The sequence below is a fragment of the Meleagris gallopavo genome, chromosome 1 (assembly GCF_000146605.3).
Source record: "Meleagris gallopavo isolate NT-WF06-2002-E0010 breed Aviagen turkey brand Nicholas breeding stock chromosome 1, Turkey_5.1, whole genome shotgun sequence".
NCBI classification, from domain to species: domain Eukaryota; kingdom Metazoa; phylum Chordata; class Aves; order Galliformes; family Phasianidae; genus Meleagris; species Meleagris gallopavo.
The window spans coordinates 134,161,923-134,185,994 of record NC_015011.2 but is presented as its reverse complement, the minus strand read 5'-3'; the positions used below and the strand labels follow the sequence as shown (position 1 = coordinate 134,185,994).

The window sequence follows — 24,072 nt, the reverse complement described above, 5'->3', positions numbered from 1 at the left end:
AGCACTGGATCACTAGAAAATATGTATTTGTAGCTAAAAGGATTACTTAGAATAAGAGACAGAAGGGAACAGAATAAAACATTAGAATAGTAGGAAGCACTACAGTATCTCTACTGACCTCTTAAGAAAAATTAGATTGAAGGGAGAAGCACTTCAATTTCTTTGCAGATTAGGTAGGATGTAATGGCTAGAGGCAAGGACAACATTTCTGTCGACTCAGAAGGGATAATATCCAGTTTTACAGAGGAAGCAAGTGAGAGGAAACGAGAATGCCTTAGCAGTAAATGTGGTTTTGGGTATTACAGCAGCTGTGAAGTTACTGTAGACTACAAATCATGATGATGAAACCTATAAAAACAAAAATTGACATTCTTTTGATGTTGTATTCAAAAGAAAGGGCAGACGATAATGGGATATTTGCATTTTTATGTAGAGTTAATTAGTATTAACACACGACCATCAACATTAGCTGGCAAGACAAGAGCGTCTCCTCACAGGTCACCTTAACAACTGAAAGAGTGATTAGTTCAGAAACAACATCATCTCATTTAAGCAATGTTTTTGTTTGTAAACATGCATAAGAACTTCAGTAAAAAAGTGAGATGAAAAAACAAAAAAGGATTCTATACAAGAAACCTTCCTGCAACATTCCCTTGCCTTCAGCCTTTGACCCACACCAACAGTGGCAGTCCATAAAATGAGTAAATTGAAGGATGAAGGATCCAAGCCATGAATTCTCTGAAGTTTACCCATCATTCTAGTTTTGCATTTTACTCAGTAGTTTCTAAGGAAATAAGACCAAAATACTGTAGCAAAATCAATTGTTTTCAGTGGACATACCTGACCCACGAGTCCAAACGCACGATCCAAACTCCTTTGGTCTGTGTATTTTCTTATTTTATTATGCAGCCATCCCAACTCTGCAAGTCTGCTTGTGGTGTCTCTGAGAGATTTGGACAAGCTCACCTACAAAATTAACAGAAACAATATCTTGTAAGTTGAAGTCAAAGCATGCTAGCTCATTTCTTCCCTAAAGTCCTTCTCATAAAACAAGCCAATTCAGTAACTCATACTTTTAACTTTTACTGCAAGGACAGTACCAAAAACCAGACAGCTATGTAATCAGCATTAAGTAAATGCACGTAACCTATGGAAAGACAACAGCAACAAATAAATTACTGGCAACTTTGGGATCTTCCTTTTTGGGAATCTTAATCTTGCAGTATTCACACATTCTTTTTACAGTCAGCAATTATGACAGTAACAAAAAGGTGATCTAGTATCACACTTCATCTTATCCTGAAAATCAAGAATAAAAATACTGAGTCTCCAAAAAAGCTGCCAGTGACTGAAACAAGTGAAGAAACCTAGAGAAAATAATTAGTTACTACTACATGTGAAATAAATCTTTAATAGAATATAAATAATCCAGTGCCAGAGTAGGTATCAGAAACCAAAACTTATGAATCAGAATTCCAAGTTTAAGTTAGATCCACCAGTAACAGCTTTTACATGATATTTAATCATGTGCATCTGAGCTCTTCTACATTGCTTCTACTTTTCTTTTACCAAGTGTCTCACACCACGTTGCAAGCTTGCTTTAGTTCCCTGCAGTCTATTTAACTACCACTATTATTTCCTGAAACAATACAGTTCTTCCTTCAGTCACCATCACTGAGGGCACTGCCTTCTCCTCTTGTTCTTGCTTGAGATGTGCTTCTACCCCATTTTGTCACATTACCAAAGAACACATGTAATCAAGTGTTAAAAATTTTGACAAAAGAAAACAAGGAATATGACTTATCCATTAGGCCAAGAAGCAGAGATTGACTTTCACCCACAACACTTTGGCCCATCTTATCTTAACAGAGAATTTTGTCTTTGAGAGCCACCTGGAACAGTCCAAACACAAGCAAGGAAGAGCACTAACAGGCTAACAGACTGATGAACATCTAGCTCAGTTGATAGTAAGACCAGAGTTCAGTCCTTAGCTTTCTTGTTTTGCCATGCAAACACAGCTTCAACTGCCTGAACAATTTCTAAAGAATAAATTCAAGCCCAAACAAGTATGGTTCAACAAACAAAGAAATGCTGCCCACAGCTACAACATGCAATAAGAACTATTTAGAATTCCACAGTTAGAATGGTTGACAAACATTAAACACAATTACATATCCACAGAAATCAAATGAGGAATGAGCAAAATTGGCTTACTGTTATTATATTTGTATCTGTTAGAACTAATCAGAAGCTTTCAGCCTATACAGTGCTGAATGTCATCAACAGATCTAATATTAAGGCTGACATTAGAAAACATTCAAGTAAGAATCAACAGCTTGGCAAGTATGTTACTGTCTGGAAAATGACTGCACGTTACAAACATTTTTAAATAGAAGATTGCTTCCATTCTCTGTTTAGACAAAATTGTGCAGCTATGGGAAAACTACATGTTTTGACTTTTTTTTTTTTCTTAACAAGCAGTCAACACAACTAGAGTAAGTACGACATGGCTGGTCCTTGTTCATCATTAAGCACCAGCTGCAGCTCTATCCATTCAGTCTTCACTGTAGCTCAGTGTAATTGCAACAAAGGAGGGAAGACAATTGACTTCACAATTAAAACAAAGCCAGATAAAGACACAAAGCTCTAAGGAAGCAGCATTATTGACCACAAAGGACTCGAATAATCCAAATCCCAGAGTTAATAGAACTAGGGGTTTGAAGTAACACAGTTGTTCACCCCAAACTAGCCTATGCGATGTGGAATTCATGCAGAAAAGTGGTAAAATCCGTAGCACTAATTTTGTGATCACTCGTTACATTTTCTCTATGTTCCTTTAAAAAACCTGTTGCCCTATCTTTCCTTTGCCATATATAATCTAAATTAGATACGGAATATAATTATCATAGTGCAAGTGCTGAGGAATTAGAAATTTTGCAGCATCTGCAGGTTTAAAACATGACATCCTTAATCAATTTATTAACAAGATTTAAATGAATATAAGGTTTCCATTCCCCTAAGCGGCCCTAAATGTCATTACAAACCTATGGGAGGAACAATGAGATATGCCAATTTTTGCAATTATTACAGAGAAAAAAAAGACAGTTCTGACATCATCAACATTAACATAAGTCTACTGTGCTGTTGGACATGAAACGGCCCAAACATAGTTCCCAACACTTTTACAATCGTATCGTATGTGCTCTTAATGCAAGTGAGATTTGGAGACATCGTCTTTCCATTTGAACAAGAATGTGAAAAGCAATTAGTGAGCTGAAATTGAATTGTGATGCAGTACCCTCTAAACACTGAATAAGATGTTAAAGCAGCTAGAGCCAACTGCATGACCTCATCTGAACCCCTGTAACTTGCAACCAAGTCCATAAGGTCAAGTGGCTGCCTAGGATCCATTCTGTATCACAGCTCTTAGTCTTAGACCAACAAAAATGTGGTCAAAAGCCTGCATCTACTTCACATTAATTTTTTATATACTGAGGAGGGCAAATGATGACAAAAGTCCTCAAATTAAGCCATAACTTAGGAGTCTTTGTACTGGCTTAATATTTTGAGTCTATCTTAGCAGTTAGAAATTGTTGGCCTGATACTACCTCTGAACAACTTAGAAAATGCAGGTTTCTTTTGGGAACTAAGTTCAGTCATGATTTTTTAATTTCTATTGGTACATTTATGTTGCCTTTTGATACAGAAACACAGGAGAACTTTCAGTCTTCACTATGACAGCTGTTCCCTAATCTCGCTCATTCACTCGGCAGCCAGGAGAAAGCAGCCAAAAATAATTCCAAAGTCCTGATTTCACAATATTTTTTTTTTTCACTTTTCAACTCTGATATTACACTTATCCATTATAATAATGACACTATTTGTGTGCTTATTTCTGAGTGTAATTATTTAGAGTAGGCAATACACTAACAGTAAAAGACATGTTCTTTCAAACATGCCGTAATATAAAAAAACAGAATTCCATGTCTTTGCTTGTGGATATAGAAAAGAAAGTAGGTAAAAACCCACATGGACTTGAACCACCTGAATTTCCTCCTCAAAAAAAAACAAACAAAAAACCACCCCAAAACAAAACAAAACAAAAAAAACCCCAATATCTTAATTTCACTCCATACTGCCCCTGCATTTGTCTGATGGTGACTTTCCTTCCATCCATCTGAATGCATAAAGCAAGAACTTGGTTTGACTGAAAACAGAAGGTTGCTTAATAATACTTGAAATTACTCTGTTAAAACTAAACGGCTATTCTTCCCCTAAACATCTGTCTTCTAACATAAAAAACACAAATCCCCATACAGTACCTTCCCCTCAACTTTATAGCAATTTTCAGAATTGCACATTTTGATGTTTTTGCCATCTATTCCCTGGAAGACATACAAAACATCTCTTACAAGGTTTGCTTCAGTTATCTCAACAGAGCCTAGAAAGGAAAAAAAGAAAAAAAGTGCTTAGATTTGCCAGGAAAATTACATTCAATTTGATCACAACTTTAAAAATTTATGTAGACACTCAGCCAAAAAAAAAAAAAAAAAAAAGCTTGTGAAGAGTTTTTAAAAGACATATAATCCAACAAAGTGAAAGGAAAGCCAAGAACTCCCCAGTACCTGTATCGGGTCAGGTAGTATGTTATACTTTAACAACTACTTCAGCAAGTTTTAAACTTGTTATCTTTTCTGATCCAATCAACAATGCAAGTTCTGAAGTAAGCTTCTTAGAACAGCTGAAGTACTTAACTGGGTCTTACAAGAATAATCTGTAGCTTAGAGAATATCAAAGTTAATTCAGAATAGAGAGTTGCTTATTTAAAAGTGTCTTGCAATGTTGAATGTCGCTGTTCAGTGTAAAAAGGTGAATAAAAATCAGTCTGTCAACTGTGTAACAGCTACAGAGATGACCAGCAGAAAACAGTATTGTTTGTGAATCTTTGATTTAGTAAAGCTTTTGCTATCCCAGCATTCATTCTGTCTTCTGGCTCATATCTACAGTTGGAGATTAGATTACATTTGAGATTTAAAAGAAATAACAGATTGAGAAAGATGTTATACAGGCCACTGAAACTATTCCACCTCTTCTGGGCTATAAAGCATTATCTCTTTTCTTGACTTCACTTAAGACAGCAAGAATGAAGCAATTTCAACTATCCAGACCATCCAGAAACTGAGATGTTACAACACTGTTCTCCCAGATTTGACGGCACTCTTATCCTCATGACTTTACCTTTCAAATAGATCCACCTACCCAGAATAAAAGCAACAACAAAAAAAAGCATTCCTCTTTTAACAAAAGTAGCCATTGCCTTAAGGAGCTCTTCAAAACTAAAATTTCTTTCATAACCTCAAGAGGTGCCCAAGTGTGGCTCTTCTCTTTTAGGAACTCTTAGTGAAACTGTAAATAGTACAGCAAAGCTCCCGTCTATACTGTCTGTGTATCAATAACCTACAGCAAACAACTTTAAAAGAAGAAAAACCCTTTAATTAGAAGAAAAGATATTCACAGAAATGTATCTTCTTGAAATGTATCTTCTTGAAAACAGCCTTACACATTCTGAGTGCAGTTCTACTAGTTCAGGAAGTGACTAGATGTAAAAGAACTGCTGGTCCTTCTACCTGTTCCACAATCAAGAGTTGTGGTTGACCAGTTCAGTGAAGTAAGTCTCTACTGCTCTTTGTAGCAATCAGTACAGCAAAAGTAGGAGGCAGGTCTAGATTTGACAGAGAGAAAAAGTGCATCCATTCCCTTCCACATCAACAGTACTGTTAATTTGGTTTTAGCTGCCAAATCTCACCCTCATCTACAACAGTGCAACTCTGTTTGTTCTATTTGCTTTGTGTCCTGTTAGTAGTTAAGAACTCAGCTGCATTTTAACATATTTGACAAGTTCAGCAGAGGCTGGTAGATAGACTATTGTGACTACTTATGATTTTTTATAGAAGAGTTATTAAACAAAAAAAAATAATAATAATATTTCTTTTTTCTTTTTTTTTTTTGCCAGAGAACAGTAGTAATGTAGGATGACATCTACTATTAACTCTCTTACTCAGAAAAGTCTCCCATTTTTATAGTAAAAGTAGAGTGGGTTGAAACTTCCACAGCAGTTGCCTCAGAGATGATCCGCTAAACAGTTTATCCTCAGTTACACTTCTGTAAGTTCAGAATACATCCTTTAGACATCAGTTTCAAGTTTATGGCCACTTAAAGGACTAAACTGATAAAATTTATCTATTTTTAATTTTATTGACAAGATTTTTAGTAACTTCTTCAATTAAAATCACTATAAACACCATACTAATTTAAAAGAATAAAACAGGATTAAAAGTTCTATATCCTAATGCACAGTTTCAAGTTTTGAAATACAGAATCACAAATGATTCACTGTATTTCAGCAAGTTCTATTTGATCTGCTCTTCTGACTTCCTAAAAGCATAGCATCTTTTCATCTACACTAGAATGACCAAGAATGCAGCTATGATCACTTGATTCTGACAAACACTGCAACAAAGTCACAATCTTGTCAGAAGACCAAAATACCTTATCAAACCAAATATGGGAAAAACAAATTAAAACCAATCAAAGATACTGAGGCCACATAGACTACTCTATTGCATATTTACTTCTATCCTTCTATAAAATACATTTTAGAAAAGCTCTTTGTAACATTCAACATGCTATAAAGCTGTTTCAAAAGCATTTTAAAAATGCTGGTGCCTATTAATAACAAAATTATTTCAGTTGTAGAAAGCTAACTTTATCAGACACATCTGTGCTTACCACTTGTATCTCCTTCTCGCCTTGACCTTGGTACGCCACGTGAGACAGCATTTGAAAAGCCTTTTGAGGTAGTGCTTTGTAAAGAAGGCTGGCTTGCAGTTAGAGTCCAGGCAAGACGTGACCCTAGTTGCTGACGGAGGCAATCTCCAACACCAGGAGCTTGATAGGATTGTCTAAAAGGACAAAAAGAAATATCTTCAAAACTTTGACTCTATAGTCATCAACTAGTTTGGGATATGCAAGTTATAAAAGATGCCCTTAGCTTGAGAGCAAGGAATGACTCTGCTTCCCCACTCATTGCACCAAAATTCATGGTAAGGCCATGCACAGAACTCAACTTGATTGTAACTAATGAACAAGAACAAAGCCTCCAAAACACAGCAACTGTGTTACGTTCAGCATTTTCAAAGCCTCAACATACTACACTAAAATTAGTCTGTTATGGTTCAAAAAGAAGGTACATCAAGAAACAAAAGGCAACATGGTGCACACAGTAACCTGATTTGGGTTGCCCAGCTAACTAGCTACAGGCCTATGGAGAGAACAGTGAAATTGCTATAAAATGGTAATCATAGAATCATAGAATGGCCTGGGTTGAAAAGGACCACAATTATCACCCAGTTTCAACCCCCTGCTATGTGCAGGGTCACCAACCACCAGACCAGGCTGCCCAGACCGCATCCAGCCTGGCCTTGAAGGGATGGGGCATCCACAACCTCCTTGGGCAACCTGTTCCAGTGCATCACCACCCTCTGGGTGAAAAACTTCCTCCTAATATCTAACCTAAACCACCCCCATCTCAGTTTAAAACCATTTCCCCCTTGTCCTATCACAATCCACCCTCGTAAACAGCCGTTTTTTTCCTGTTCATATGCTCCCTCCAAGTACTGGAAGGCCACAATGAGGTCTCCCCGGAGCCTTCTCTTCTCCAAGCTAAACAAGCCCAGTTCCCTCAACCTTTCCTCATAGCAGAGGTGCTCCAGCCCTCTGACCATCTTAGTGGCCTTCCTCTGGACCCACTCCAAGAGCTCTACATCCTTCCTGTACTGGAGGCCCCAGGCTTGGACACAGTACTCCAGATGGGGCCTCACAAGAGCAGGGTAGAGGAGGACAATCACCTCCCTCTCCCCACTGGCCACCCCTTTTTTAATACAGCCCAGAACACAGTTGGCCTTCCAGGCTGCAAGCGCACACTGCTGGCTCATGTCCAGCTTCTCATCTACCAGGAGCCCCAAGTCCTTCTCTGCAGGGCTGCTCTCCAGGAGCTCTTCCCCCCATTTGTATAAATTCCTGGGATTTAGATGAAAAGTTGGTTCCGTCATCACAAAATCCCACACAGATAATCTATTTTGACACAAATCTAAACCATTTATCAGATGTCCAAGGATACTAAACTGATGTTAAAACCAGTTAAAGGATTTCTGTCGACTTGAATCTAAATATGGAGTTCTTATTCTTATAAATATGAATAGGCCATTATCTCTAAGACATTGGTATAAACAATACTGCTCATTACCATTGGGTAAGACCTTACATTAACAACAATCCTCGTCAGTTATGAAGTAGTTTTTTGGGTTTTTTTAAATAAACAATTTGTAATAGCAATGGGATTGTTATATAACCACCTAAAGATTAAAGTATGTATTTCCCAAGATAGGACTTATTCCACTCTCCTTTCATCTTAATAAGGAATCAAATAGAAACCCTTATTTGCAAGGGAAAATCCCTTCCCCTTGTAACCCAGGAGACATTACAATAGTCTCTAACATTTTCTCTAACTAGCTGTATGAGTCATCAAGAGGGGTCTGGAAGATTGGCTAGCCCAGAAAAACTTAAAATTGAACTGCACATCTTTAACAAATTCTTTAGAATTCTCCTGCCTTTCATCCAATCAAATCAAAGAACACTCCAGTGAATTAAACCATAAAAGATGAAGCAAAAAAATAATGATATGCAAATACCAGTGATGTCACACAGAAGAAACACTGATAGATTTGGTCATTGGTCAAATACCATACAAGAGGAAGCAGTAATAATGCATGCATGGGAAAGTATAAAGATCAGAGTTCCACTCAACACAGAAGGACTTAGTCTATAGATTCTGCTGCCAGCAAACTTGTAAGTCATCAGGAAAAAAGAATTTGCAGCAAAAGGACACTGGCACAGACATCTCAGTAATTGCAGGATCCAAATAAAATCTCACTTCTTTTGAACAGTTTTCTACTGCTATTTCTAGTTATCTTGAAAGTACCCATAAACACTTTTCCTTTATCGTGAAAAACATCACGTTTTGATGAACATGCAATCATAACAGTAATCAATATCTGCAAATTTGAACATTTTAGAAAAGACTTCATCTATCAATGATGTGTACTGCCTATTAAGTCAGCTTAGTATGCTGTACTCAAAAAACAAATTTCACCTGAAATCCTGAGCTGACATGACAGAAAAGAATCCACCTATTCTGTGTCTTTACCAAAAGCTCTACAAGACTTCCCTTTTCAAGTCTTCTTGTTAGCCTCCTTAGCAAGTAGCCACTATGAATCAGAAATATTAAAAGCCATCTGAAAGGCTAAGAAGAATCTCTTACTGCTGAAGAGCTAACTGTTAGTTTTACCTTCAATCACCATAAAACATACAGTATGAAAGATAACACGCTATAACATAATTTTCATCTTGGAATAAAAACGTAAATTTCGCCTTCATTTATTTGTTGTATTTATGCAAAGCACTATATACATCCCCACTGCTGCTAGGATGGCTCAATAGTGTACGACAGGCTCAGTATTTCCAGCTTCAGTAAGTCTGGTTAGGATGGAGTCTATTTTCATCATAACAACATGTGTGGTGCTGTGTTATGGATTTATGCTAATCATAAATCTAATTAATGTCTTTTTTTTTTTTTTTTTTACTGTTACTGAGCAGTGCTTGCACTGCATTAAGCATTTGGGGAATTTTTTTTTTTTGCCCTCCTTCAACCCACTGTCCCCCACCTCTCTTGCTCTCTTGTCTGTGTAGGCTGAGAGTACATAAGAAGCTGGGAGGGGACACAATGAAGACGATGAATCCAAACCAACCAAAGGGATATTTCATAGAACATGATATGCTGAGCAAGCAAACATCAGGAGAAAGACGATGACTCAACATTGCTGGTTTTGTCGTTTGTCTTCTCAAGGAACTGTTACCTACTTTGCAGAAAGTGAGTAAGCATCTGTCTCCCCATGGGGCATTAAATAAATATTTTGCTTTGCTTGCACTTACAGCTTTGATTCACATGTTAAACTGCCTTTACTTCAAACCACAACTTCTCTTCCTGTTGTCCTGCTGTGAGGAGTAGGGGCTGTAAGTAAGCAGCTGGATGGGTCTTTTGCTGCTAGATCAGGTCAATCTAACACGTTAGGAAGAAAAGCTGAAAGAAGCTTTGTCTCCCCAAGTTTCTCCGTCACTTCCTGCTGTGTGTACATAACATATGCAAGAAGTCACCAAACAGCTCAAATTCCTGTCCTGAGATTCAGAGATGTAAACTGATTAAAAGGTTAGTCTACCTTTCAATTTAACACATTAGATGAAACAGTCATAGCTAACTTAGTACTACTTCTTTTGCTCAGTGCTACTTTCTCTGAAGAGTTCAGTTGCCCAAGACTGTTGTGGATGCCCCATCCCTGGAGGCATGCAAGGCCAGGCTGGATGTGGCTCTGGGCAGCCTGGTCTGGTGCTTGGCAAACTTGCACATAGCGGGGCACCTGAAACTAGATGATCGTTGCGGTCCTTTTCAATCCAGGTCATTCTATGATTCTGTGAGATGTCAGTCTCACTGGCCTGTTCAGTAGTATATTGGATGGTAAAAATGTAAATACTAGGAAAGATAATTGCACTTCAAGCTCAAACTTTAGGCCTGGGTAGATAAGAACAAGCAAGAAAACTTGTCCACTCAAGGTGCAACACTGTTTTAATATAGCACCCAAGTCGCTGAGAACATGCCTAAGAGCCAGATCTTGACTTGAAAATGGTAAACATCAAGTTTACTATTTCAGCACTGGCAGAGAAACACTCACTCTGTAAAAGGAACTTGCCTGAGAAGAACTCTTAAACTCTTAAGGAGTTTTTTTTGTTTTTTTTTTTTAACAGAAGAATAATAAAAGTGGTTTTAAAGGATTTCAGAAAACTAAGATATTTAAGACAAGATTTGGCATTAGAATCCAAGAGTAGGTTCAGTAAAGCATCAGTTGCACAACAGGCACTTAAGCTTATGAATAAATAAACTTGGCCAGCCAATTACAGTTTCAGATCATCATATAACAGCACCTGACATTCAGAAATTTCCAGCTGAAGAACTCTTCCACCTACAGAGGAATTCCCAAAGAGATACAACCAGAGAAAATGGGGGGCAGGGGTGGTGGGAAGGGGAGGAACAAAATAAAACCAAAAAAAACTCGAGAAGTAAGATTAAACAGCTCGTTGCCAGTCTTCCCCAAACCTATCTATCAAACAGAAAGGCTTAATTTACCCTGGAAGGAGTGACTGTGGAGTTGGCGTTGGGCCATTTAGGGCATACAAGTTGATGCTGCTGATCCCACTGCTCCCCATGCTGCCAGAACTCTGGGCAGACTGAGCACTGCGGTCTTGGTAATTCAGTGGAAGGCTCTGAGGTCTGGCATAGTAATAGGGAGTCGAGTGAGCATCCCGTGGCAAAGCTTGAGCAAAAAGTGTGGCATAACTTGACACCTGAAAAGTGATTTGGAAAAAAGGAAAGAGATGTGAATGGTCATAAGTCATGTCTTAATTGCACTGCAACAGTCAAGAATACAAAAAAGAACTGAAGATTATGATTATGCAAACAAAATAATTTTGTTACAATTAAGACAAAAGAGCAAGTCCCTGACTGTAAGGGAAAGTCCCTCTAGAAATACAGCTTATTCTTGCCTGTGAATTGTCATTAGCTATAGCTGCAAAAAAACTTTGGTGCTAACAAAGCTGCAATCAAAGAAGGAATTTTCTTCTTATTATTCCATTTCAAACTTACTTGTACATGAACAGACATTACACCACAAAACAGAAAGCAAAGTCAGAAGTCAGGCTACAAATGATAAATAGCTCATAATTTATAAAAATGCAAATACTTGTGTGCAAGACTGAAAGAACGAATACATTTGACACAACCACACATACAACTTTGTTTCCAGAAGTGTTCATTATGTCTGAATAGCAACTCTGTGACATCTCAACTAAACAACATAGATTTACTGTTTCTAGAAACTAATAATGTCTCCTCACTTACCTTGTTAGATTGTTTACGTGGGTCTTCACTGAGGCTAAGCAGGAGGTAGAGTATTGACCATTTATTTTTCAAAATGCCCTTTCAAAAACAAAAACAAACAAAAAAACAAGTTGGTCATAACTCTCAATAGTTTTTTTTGTGTTTCTTTTTTAAGTCATCCAGTCACTTTACTACCCAAATACGATTAACCTTGAGTAAACCAGGAATGTGCAACGTGGATTCTGTAACAGTATTATATGAACTTTCTCCACTGTGTTAAAATCATGAACTCTCTCACCTGCCCTAAAATCAGCAAGTATATTCAATTTAAAACTCATAGCTACTAAGAAAGACAATTATACAGAGTTGAACTTCTGCTGGCATTCTTACATACTTCACAAATTAAAACACCTTGGACTCGTAACTAACACCAAAAGTAAAGACAACAAACTTCTAGTATGACTGTTAACAAACAGCATTTTCTTCAAAGGTTGTTTCAGCAAAGAAGTTTTTTCTCCACTTTCCTCTTCACCTTTCTTAAGGACAGCTTCAAAAGTTTGAAGCTGAAATAAAAATTAGGGCAATTTGACTGTTATACAGAAAAATAGCAGGCCCAGCACTGCTAGCTGGGTAATGAGAGGAATTGTCCTGCTCTGCACAGTCTCACCTTGAGGTACTGGGTGCACATTTAGGCATCACAGTACAAGAAAGATAAAACTATTAGAGAACATCCAAAGAAAGGGGCAACAAAGAAGAAAAGGGTCTGTAGGGCAAGGTGTGTGAGGTGCAGCCGAGGCCCCTGGGTGTGCTCAGCGCAGAGTAGAGGAGCTGAGGGGAGGCCTGATGGCGGCTGCAGCTCCTCACAGGGAGCGGAGGGGCAGCGCTGAGCTCTGCTCTGTGTGACAGCGACAGGGCCCGAGGGAACGGCATGGAGCTGTCAGGGGAGGGGCAGCTGGGGGTGAGGAAAAGGGGCTGCACCACAGGGCGGTGGGCATGGAATAGGATGTCCAGGGCTGTGGGCACAGCCCCAAGCATTCAAGGTGTATTTGGACAATGCTCGCAGACACAGGGTTTGAATGTTGGGTGCTCCTGTGTGGAGCTAGGAGTTTTATTTGAGGATCCTTGTGTATCCCTTCCAGTTTAGGATATTCTACGATTCATTTGTTTTTGTGGAAAGATACAAAACAAAAAACCCACAAAATGTACAAACGACAACTGGAAGTCTTATTTTATTAAGGCTCAGGATATTCTATTGTGCTGAACATTCAGTCTTTCTGAAGAAACCAGAACAGATTAGCAGTAGTCATTTTTTCACCTCCCTAGGCTAAATTTCTCTCCTCACATCTTTCCCTCCTTTAATTCAATATCCATTGTTCTCAACCATGGGCTTTCTATATGGCAACATTTTGTCAGGAAAACAAGACAGTATTCTCTGACGAACGCTGGTTCAGCAAGCCCTTAAGCTTTAACAGCAAAGATCTGGAGTATTTAAAAACTCAGAAGCACGAGGATTGTTTAAATCTGAGATTAACTAAAAAAGTAGAAACTTACAAAGCACTGCCATAAAATGAGAAAATTCTTCAATTTTATATACTAAAAAAGTAAACACTTCTATTTTTACAGTGTTAATTTCTTCCTATAAAATATCTTTTTTAAAACTGTACTCAAAAACTGTATCCTTTATTCTCTTCAAATTTAAAATGTTTAATTAAAAGCAAACTGCTGATATTTTCATATATAAATACATATCTAATTAAGATATACACACAAGTTTGTAATTTTTGAACTTTTCACAAAGATTACACAATGGTTGAGGTAGGAGAAGACCTCTGACGATCATCTATTTCAATACCTCTGCTCAAAAGCAAGACTATATACTGCAGACTACCCAGAGCTGAGCCTAGTCAGGTGTTGAATTCATTTCCAAGAACAGAAATTCCACACCTTTCCTTGGCAACCTGATCCAGTGTTCAATCTTCCTCTCAGTTAAAAAAAAAATAATAATAAAAGGAAAATAAAGAAGTTAATGATCTGAGCACTATCCAAAAACAACTCTGTAAGATCAAAAGAATTTGAGTGTGCTTTCAGTTTCTTCACATCTTCATTACACTACCTGTGAACCGAGCTTTCTGTAGAGTTCTGAAAACAAAGCAGCATCTGCTTCCCTTCTTTGTCGCACAACTGAAAGAGATAAATATAGATTAAAAGAACTAGAACAAGAATAATAGTCATTTCAGAAACTATCTATTTTTTGGTAAATGGGAAAACATAACCAAGAAAGCATAACGATGCTTAACTGTTTTGCATTATTTACTCAGACTTCTGAGGTTTTTTTCACATTATCTGCATTCCTACCCTTGAAAGTTCTTGCAGGGGATATGACCCAATGTAAGTAGTAACTGTTTCTCTTACGGCAACAAAGACATTTTCTAAAGATATATATTAAAAAAAAAAAGCCCTTTTAAAATTGAGCGCGCCTTTCTGTAGGGTTTGGGAATTAGAACATAATTGAAAGCAGATATGGGTTAAGAACACTATAAAGCAACTTATTAAAACTATCATTTCTTTCTTGCTTTCACTGCCTAATAAAGAAATAAAGTAGCAATGCCACTTGTTCCAAGTTAAGAAGAATTTCAAGGTCACAGAACTTCAATATATAAAGGAAAGTAAGTTTTGATCCCTGTCTGTTATGTAACAGAAATCTTTGCTAAAAGGAGTATTTTTAAGCTTAAAGATATCTTCAGAAAGCCAACTTTACACCAGAAAGAGTCATGTATAAAAAAGGCAAGGCAAACACTAAAGAAATATTAATCATAAAACAGTTGCTGCTAAACAACAGAAATGCTAATTAGTATTAAAAGGCATTACCATGTACTTTTTTTTTAATCAATTAAGTCACCTATCACATAATAACTCCAAAATAAATGTAAAGTTGGGAGATATATCCAGTCAGTTATTCCACGACCACTAAAATCAACCTACAAGCTGAAGTTGGAATGGAATGAAGATGGAAATAATCAGCTTCACTGGGGCAACAAGCCCCAACAGAACAAGCGTATACACTGCGGTGCTGTCTAGTACTGGCCAAAAGATACAGAAACTCAACATGCAGGAAGTGTATACTGTAGAATACAGGGTTTTACAGCTGTATCTAGAGAAATTCTGATGAGCTTATTTGTCTGTAAGTAAGTAGCGGAAGCCGCGCATTAGCAAAAAAATACACAGGTACTTCAAAAGGTTACAATCACAGGCTTCAGTTATTCTAATTCAATCATCCTGACCAAATGTTCAAAATTCCTGAGCACAAATAGAAGCTTTAATTTAATCAGTAACTGCTCCTGAACATCCTACTGTAGAGCTGAAAGCATTACTTGGCCTTATAAGAATGCCTCACGCTCCAATGGGATTAAGAGCTCAACACTTGATTCAGAGCAGCTCAGAGCAGAGTGGAATGTAACTGCAATAACTTACTGTCACAGTCTAATGTTTTGGCTTTGAGAAGGCTGTTGTAAATAAACTTCTTGGAAAACAAAAGGCAAGAAGTATCAGGTATGTTGCATGAATAGTGATTCCATCCATCCCCAGGATGATCATTCATTAAGATTCACATACTTGCTCATGAAGTTAATTGTGACAAAGTATACCTCAAAAGCATTGGTCTTCCAAAAAGAAGTATGAATTTATGAAGTCAGAATAACATTAAAATGAAAGAAAAGTAATGTAAATTGCTTTTTATTTCTGTGGTGGCTAAGATGGAAAGTCAATGGCTTGTACAAAAGCAAGGGAAATTTAAACTAAACATCTGAACTCAGAAGGAGCAACTAGGGAATTCATAGAATTGCCATCACAAGATTTTCAGGGGCAGGCAATAACAACAGTAATCAGCATTAGGTAAGTGAGGCAGAACATTTCCACCTTCAGAGGAATAAACAGAGACGCACGTACGTTCTTTCTTGATTTTCTCTGCCACGAGAAATTCATCCCGTTCAACAGTAGGAGCGAAGTTGCTTCCAATAACTCTCACTGCATACTGGAACTGTTGGGCTGCATCAGCTAGAAAAAAAAAAAAAAGGAAACCCACTCAATTAAGCAGACTGCTAAAGTACTGTTAAAAGAAAAAGAAAAAAGCAAAAAAATTAAAGGCACAAGATTACATAGCTGTGAATGAACTTGGCATAAAGTACTCAGCTTAGATCAGATACTGTTATATTATGTTCTTCGGATACATTTCTAACCAGAGGGCAGTGAAGTCCAGCTTACTCTGGGGGAGATTAACAATAGTTCAAATACACCTGTATACACTCTGCAAATTAAGCATATGCAATTAAATACTTCCTATGCTGTGCTGGTTGAAGAGACACTTAGGCCTGCTCAGCTATTAGACTTAAGGAGGCTCTGCAGCACCCTACAGCCTGAAAAGCTGTGTAGGACTTGCCACAGTCACACAATTCAGCATACAGAAAACACTGCTGTGATTGTTCCTAAGGAAAATAACGTTTAGAAATTAACTTTTATATCCACCTCCACTATTCTCTCTTATCACCCTTTAAATTAAAAATAATAACATTAATACAATTCCCTGAGGACTCCATGAGAGGACTGGCAGAACAAACTTGCAAATAACCTTGCCTGAAGGGGTTCAGAATGCAGCATAAGCTCAGCAGTAAAGCATTCTCTTTGGTCTGCCAGCACAGCTTTAGCAATATCAGACACCACCTCTTGCCCAGACTGCAGCCGGAGAGCATGAATGAACAGATGTGGAGGATGGAGGATCTGAGAAATTTCTGAAGAGAACTACGAGGAATAATAGCACAAGCTGGCAGTACTGCAGCTGAATAATTGAGGTGTTTCGGAAGATACAACTTAAAATAGAACTCTACAGAAAAAAAAGACATAACCTTAGTAGATGTACAGACTTCCTATATATTTATGATCCCGCAGTATATCACAAAACGTATACCTTAACACTTTTGTTTCCCTTCAAGTTTACAGCAACTAGCAATGCACAGGTTTCCCTTGAAAGCAATGATGTACTTACTGTGTTTATAGAACTTTCTTACCCTCTCCTCCCCAAGAAAATTTTAAAAAAAAAAAAAAAGTACAGCATTTCAAAAAGGTTAAAATGCTATGTTTCCTCTCTGCTGTCCCCTATGATTTTACAGTTTAAGGTCAAACTCAAATGAACATACAACTGAGTTTACTATCTTCAGTCATCTGCTGCAGGGATTACAAAATCCAGTAGAGATATATACAGTCTCCAAAGGCTCTCTGGAATTTTATTTCTTCATCAGAACTGACTCAGGATGACAGCTACGCAGAACTGTAAGGCGTTTTTTTTTTTGTTGTTGCTCTTATTTGGTTGTGCACACCTGTGTGAGAGACTGATATCAGAACTGGGACTTACCTCCTAGCTAATGGAAGAAAAATCTTCTACTTGGCTATTTACATGTTTTCCAATCTCCCTCTGACACTAGAATTTAAGACTACCTGTGCTTCTAGTTTTGTGTTGCAATGGAATATTGATGACGAGAGAAGCAGAAATACATGTGAAGATCTCCAGACTGAAGTTTTGGAGATTTAAACTTAAGTCCTCAGGCTAATAAAAACACAATAGATATGCTATCAACAGTAAGTAGCAGGGTTTGTTTTTTTTTTTTCTGTAATAGGAAAGCTTTAACAAAGCTCATAAATAACCTCATAAATAACCTTCTATGTCAACATTAGCGATAGCAAAACTAGTTAAAGCACAGAAATCTAGTCAAGTTTTTCCATACTGTCCTAACAAGGCATCTGAGAAAGGTCTCAGGTCAAAAACCTACAATTCCATTAAGGAATGCTGCAGATTAACAGTGCTACATGACTAACAGTATGGTTCAAAGAAATCCACTCTTTATGCCATAAAGTGGCTTGGGTTGGAAGGGACCTCAAGGATCATCAAGCTTCAACCCCTCCACCACAAGCAGGGCCACCAACCTCCACATTTAACACTGCACCACATTTAATACTAATACACATACAGATTTGCACTGGAAATTCAAAAGTACCACAGTAAGACTTTTTACGTTTTAATTTACACAGATTTTCTCGTCTGCTTCATACAGAGTCCAAATTGTTGAACACATCGCTAAGGAAGGCTCCTCAGCAACAGATTATTTCTTATGAGTGTGTAACATAACTTCACCTGTAGTGCTTAAATGTAATTTAATTCAGATATCTGTCAATGGAATAAAGAATCACGTCATTTACAACTAATAGATGTATTTAATTGCCTCAAAGATCATTAAGATGGCAGGCAAGTGTAAAATACATAGCTGTGTGTCAATATGTGTACACACTTTCCCATCAGAAAGTGATTCAGTATGACTCTCTCACCCCAGAGCAGAGCAAGCTATCAATAATTCAATATCTACCATCTACCCAACCATTTATACTTTCCTACAAACAACACAGGATTCAAGATGAATTACAGCCAAAGGCAGATGACATTTTAAAGTCACAGAAAGTACAGTGGAGCACGGAGAAGCAATACATAAGAAGAATTTGGTGGAGAAACAGTACAAGATGAAATTCAAAGGAAGTGTTCATGAAAAAGGAAGATAACTTGGCCATTATATTTCCAAGGAACCAGTAGCTCAGACGAAACTGCAATTCAGAACGCATGCTAAAACTCCAGAACAATTATTTTTAAAAGAAGTTAAATAAGTCAGACAGTAGTTACTTTCTTGAAGAAAGCAAACTCTCTCCACTAGTGATTCTTCTAGCCAGCTGTCTCTTCCCACTCAACACTTCTTAAAGTCATTGTGAAACAGTGACACTCTAAATCACAAGCAATGTTCCACATGTGGTTCTGAATGACTACTGTTGGAAACTACTCAAACACAACCATTGTAATCTAAGACATGCTCAAGAAAAAATGCTCACTAGAAAGGAGTCCGTATGCAACATGCCAGTGCTTGTGGGAGGAGGCTGTGCTGTAAGAGCCCACAGTATTGTGCCCTGGTGAAGGAAGAGGATGACGCACCTTTTTGTAGGAAGAACACAAGGGCTGGTGTGAGGTTAGTGGATGTAGAAACACCTGAGTATGATCTTGAGGGCATTAGAGCTACTGCCACTCAAAAGAAGGCCCAGCTCAGGTGCATTTATACTGCATGCAGCATGGATAACAAACAGGAGGAGCTGGTGATCACTGGGCGGTTGGAAAACTATGATACAGTTGCCATCATGGAAACACGGTGGAATGACTCACACAGCTGGAGTGCTGTGACTGATGGCTACTGACTTTTCAAAAGCAACAGGCAAAGCAGGAAAGGCAGTGGTGTAGCCCTCTGTGTTAAGAAAGAATGCAAATGCATGGAAATTAATGATAGTGATTATAGGGTTGAGAGCTTATGGGTCAGAATAAAAGCAAAGGCAAATAAGACTGACATTATCAGTCTGCTACAGGCCTCCCAACCAGGATGAAGAGGTAGATAAGATACTTCATAAACAGTTGGGTGAGGTCTTGAGGTCTCTTCCCCTTGTTCTTGTGGGGGACTTCAACTTCCCAGACAGCTGCTAGACTTATGATACAGCAGATAGAGAACAGTCCCAAAGGTTCCTAGAGTGCGTGGAAGATAACTTCTTGACATAGCTGGTGAAGGAGCCAGCAAGGGGAAGCAAAATCCTGGACCTGCTGTTTGTTAACACAGAAGGTCTTGTGGGGGTTGTAAAAGTTGGAGACCATCAAGAGCAAAGAGATAGTGAAATGATAGATTTTTCAATCCTTGTTGAACCACAGAGGGGAGTCAGCAGAATTGCTGCCATGGACTTCCAGAGAACAGACTTTGGTCTCCTTCAGACCATGGTTTAGAGAGCCCCTTGGGAGGTAGCCTCTAGAAGGCATAGGAGCCCAGGAAGGCTAGGAATACTTTAAAGAAGTGTCATGGTTTTATGATTTGTTACCAGTATACCACATCATAATATCATGTAGTGCATTGGGAGTTAGAGTTAACGCTGCAGTTCCAGGAACCTGTCCCAGAAGAGAAGAACTATATCTCCCAGAGGACCAGTTGCTGCTCTGTTAACATTTCCATCCAGAGGGAAAGATAAAAAAGCTGTTTGCAGATCACGAGACTCCCCTTCTTTTTGACCATCTGACTCATCTCTGGTGCAGGTGCCGTATCACATCAGCTTACTTAGAGTAAGGCCTTCAGCTTTTCAGACTCATCTAATTTTATTCATTAGCTCCAATTGTAATTATATTGTACCATAGCATGTTATTTTGCATGCCATTAACTTATTTAGTAAATCAGTTTGTTGTTCCTCAGAGCATTGCTTCTGTTTTGTTTTTAGGCCCATCTCTCTACCCATTTTCCCCTTTCCTGGGGCATGGGTCCATGGTTCCCCTCCCCTTCTCCACAATTAGTCACAGAACCAGGCTGAACCAGTCCATAAACCACTGACAGGAAGTTTATTTTAAAAGAGCAGGAGCTGACCACCCCCAATTAACAGAAGATGAGCTGATGGGAAAGGAGACCAGTCTGGCCGAACAGAGGCCTTTAGCTGGAACTCAGGAACAAAAGGAAAGTTTATAGTCCTTGGAAGATGAGGCAAGCTACTTGTAATCCTCATAAGTATGTAGCGAAGCTGTGCGGGGAGAAAATTAGAAAAGCCAAAGCCCAGCTAGGACTGAACTTAGTCACTAAGCTGAAAGACAACAATAAACATTTCTATAAACATACCAACAGTAAGAGGAGGGCAAGAGAGAATCTCCACCCCTTACCGGATGCAGAGAGCAACACGGTGACAGAGGATCAGGATTAGGCTGAGGTACTTAATGCCTTCTTTGCCTCAGTCTTTAATAGCAAGACTTGTTACTCCCTGGGAACACAGCCCCTTGCGCTGGTAGACAGGGATGGGGAACAGAATAGACCCTGCATAATCCATGGTGAGATGAGGCTGGATGGGTTGTACTGTGGAGTGTTGAGGGAGCTGGCACATGCGGTTGCAAAGCCACTCTCCAAAATTCTTCGGCAATCACGGCTAACCAGGGATGTCCCAGACCGGAGACTGGCAAACGCAACTCTCATCTTCAAAAAGGGCCAGAAAGATGATCCTGATAGCTACAGACCTATCAGACTCACCTCGGTGCTAGGGAAGGTTATAGAACAGATAATCTCAGGAGCCATCATGGATTAATTAAAGGTCAACCAGGGGATCAGGCCCAGTAAGCATGTGTTTATGAATGGTAGATTCTGTTTGACAAACCTGATTTCATTCTATGACAAGGTGACCCACTTAGTGGATGAAGGTAAGGCTGCTGATGTGGTCTACCTGGACTTCAGGAAGGCCTTTGACACTGCCCCCCACAGCATCCTCGTGGAGAAGCTGGCTGCCCACGGTTTGGATGGGCACATGCTCTGCTGGATGAAACACTGGCTAGATGGCCGGGCCCAAAGAGTGCTGGTCACTGGAATTAAATCCAATTGGCAGCCGGTCACAAGAGGCATCTTCTAGGGCCCCATACTGGGGCCGCCCCTATTCAGCTTCTTTATCAGTGATCTTGATGAGGGGATTGAGTGCACCCTCAGTAAATATGCACCAAGCTGGGAGGGAGTGTTGATCTGCTGAAGGGAGAAAGGCACTACATGGAGACCTGGATAGGCTGAATCGATAGCCAAGGTTAACTGTATGAGTTATAGGGGCGGGGACCAAGTGTCAGGTCCTGAATTTTGATCACAACAACCCCAGACAACCCTACAGGCTTGGGGAGGAGTGGCTGGAAAGCTGCCTGACAGAAAGGGATCTTGGTGTACTGATGGTCAGCCGGCTGAATATGAGCCAGCAGTGTGCCCAGGTGGCCAAGAGGCCCAATGGCACCCTGGCTTGTATCAGGAATGGTGTAGTGAGCAGGTCTAGGGAAGTCATCCTGCCCCTGGAGTCGGTACTGGTGAGGCCTCACCTCGAGTGCTGTGTTCAGTTTTGGGCACCTCAGTACAGAAAGTACATTGAGGCGCTGGAGCAGGTCCAAAGAAGGGCAACAAGGCTGCTGAAGGGCTTTGAGAATATGCCCTATGAGGAGAGGCTGAAGGAACTGGGGCTGTTCAGCCTGGGAAAAAGAAGGCTGAGGGGAGACCTTATTGCTCTCTTCAAAAACCTGAAAGGTAATTGTGATGAGAGTGGAAATTGGTCTCTTGTCACCAGTTATAGGATGAAGGGAAATGGCATGAAGTTGCACCAGAGTAAGTTTAGGTTGGATATCGGGAAACACATCTTTACAGAAAGGGTTGTGAAGCACTGGAATAGGCTCCCCTGGGAGGTGGTTGAGTCACCATCCCTGGATGTGTTTGAAAACCGTTTGGATGTGGTGCTCAGGGACATGATTTAACAAAGGGTTGTTAGAGTTAGGGTAGTATGGTTAGGTTGTGGTTGGACTTGATGACCTTTAAGGTCTTGTCCAACCCAGCAATTCTATCATTCTATGATCAAAGCTGTAAAACTTAACTGCCACATTCAGCAGTTACTTACTTATGCATTTTAGCTGTATGAAAGTTATATCAGTATGAATTACTATCAGAAAAAAAACAAAATAGTTACATTAATATTATGCCATACAGAATCACTAAGCAGCTTAGGTTGGAACTGACCTTAAAGGTCATCATGCTCAAATCCCTGTTGTGGGAAGGGCTGCCACCCACTAGATCACGCCGATAAACAGAAAAAAACTGATAAGCTAAAATGCCAGTGTAGAATGCCATCACTGTTCCTAGTTTAAGCTAGTTATGTGTAACAAAAAAAAAAATTATCAAATGTAAAAACATTCTCTTAATGTTAATTTTAAACATTTAAAGTATATTTTTAATTAGCAGTCCTTCTAGTTATCCACATCCCTCTCATACAAAAGGAGGAACAGAAACAATTGCAGAAACAGATTTGAGAAGACTTACCAGTGAACATGGGCAGACAGTCTGCCTGGAATTCCTTGCTATGTATGACTTTTTTCTAAATGATCAACTTGTATTTGCTTCTGTTATTGCATGCATTTCCATCTCCATCTCAATTTTTTAAGGAACTCTGTGTTCTCTCTCCCATGAAAATTAAACATTTATGCCAATAGATCAGAGCTTAAATAATAAAAATGCAACAAGAAAACCCTCTGAGATTATACATACTAAATTAAGACCATAGAGCAGTCTTTAGATAGCAAACTGCTGCCTAAAGACTCAAATACCACCTTCCAGAGCAGGCTCACCTCCAGAAACACTAAAGGAATCTGGCATATAAAAATCTTTTTATGATTCAAAACCAAATAGACATAGCCTGACTAGGAACTACAGTACTGTTTGATGTACTCAGAACTCTTACAGCTGTCATGCTAGTATAACAGTGTACAAAGTAGGACTGCCCAAGACTTCCCAGAGGTTTTTGAAAGATAGCCAAGACCATGAAGCTTTGTCAGGAGCATTAAATTCACACTCGCAGAGCAGCATGCAACCTTGTTTAACTGCTGGAGTCCCCAAGCAGGGATAACTGAAAACTGAATACCTCAGTTTGCCCAAAAACAATCACAAGCCCTACGCAGGAAACTCTCATCCCTTGGAAACAAAGGAAGCTATCCATATAGCAAATGATCTCAGAAACAGACAGAGAGAGAAGGCAGATCTGCCACTGGGAACTTCTCGTGGTCACACTGCATTCTAATACAAATCCACTTCAACATGGATTTTCAATGAGTGGGCCTCACAGGACATCACACAGCCTCACCTCGAGTACTGGGTGCAGTTTTGGGCACCACAGTGCAAAAAGGACATACAGCTATTAGAGAGCGTCCAAAGGGGGGCTGAAAAGGTGGGGAAGGGTCTGTAGGGCAAAGTGTGTGAGGAGCAGCTGAGGCCCCTGGGCGTGCTCAGTGCAAAGCAGAGGAGCTGAGGGGAGGCCTGATGGTGGCTGCAGCTCCTCACAGGGAGCGGAGGGGCAGCGCTGAGCTCTGCTCTGTGTGACAGCGACAGGGCCCGAGGGAACGGCATGGAGCTGTCAGGGGAGGGGGC

At 39.3% G+C, this 24,072-nt stretch overlaps 1 protein-coding gene across 1 annotated transcript in view; it reads right to left on the bottom strand.

Moving 5' to 3' along the window:
• Positions 1-24,072, bottom strand: part of TUBGCP3 (tubulin gamma complex associated protein 3) — a 46,546-nt gene that overhangs the window by 19,108 nt on the left and 3,366 nt on the right. The window contains exons 2-8 of the mRNA XM_010728538.3: positions 15,992-16,099; positions 14,160-14,227; positions 12,068-12,145; positions 11,297-11,514; positions 6,790-6,962; positions 4,323-4,441; positions 841-966 (exon numbers count right to left, since the gene is read on the bottom strand). Coding sequence (XP_010726840.1) covers positions 841-966; positions 4,323-4,441; positions 6,790-6,962; positions 11,297-11,514; positions 12,068-12,145; positions 14,160-14,227; positions 15,992-16,099 — 890 coding nt within the window. The remainder of the gene's footprint in view (positions 1-840; positions 967-4,322; positions 4,442-6,789; positions 6,963-11,296; positions 11,515-12,067; positions 12,146-14,159; positions 14,228-15,991; positions 16,100-24,072) is intronic.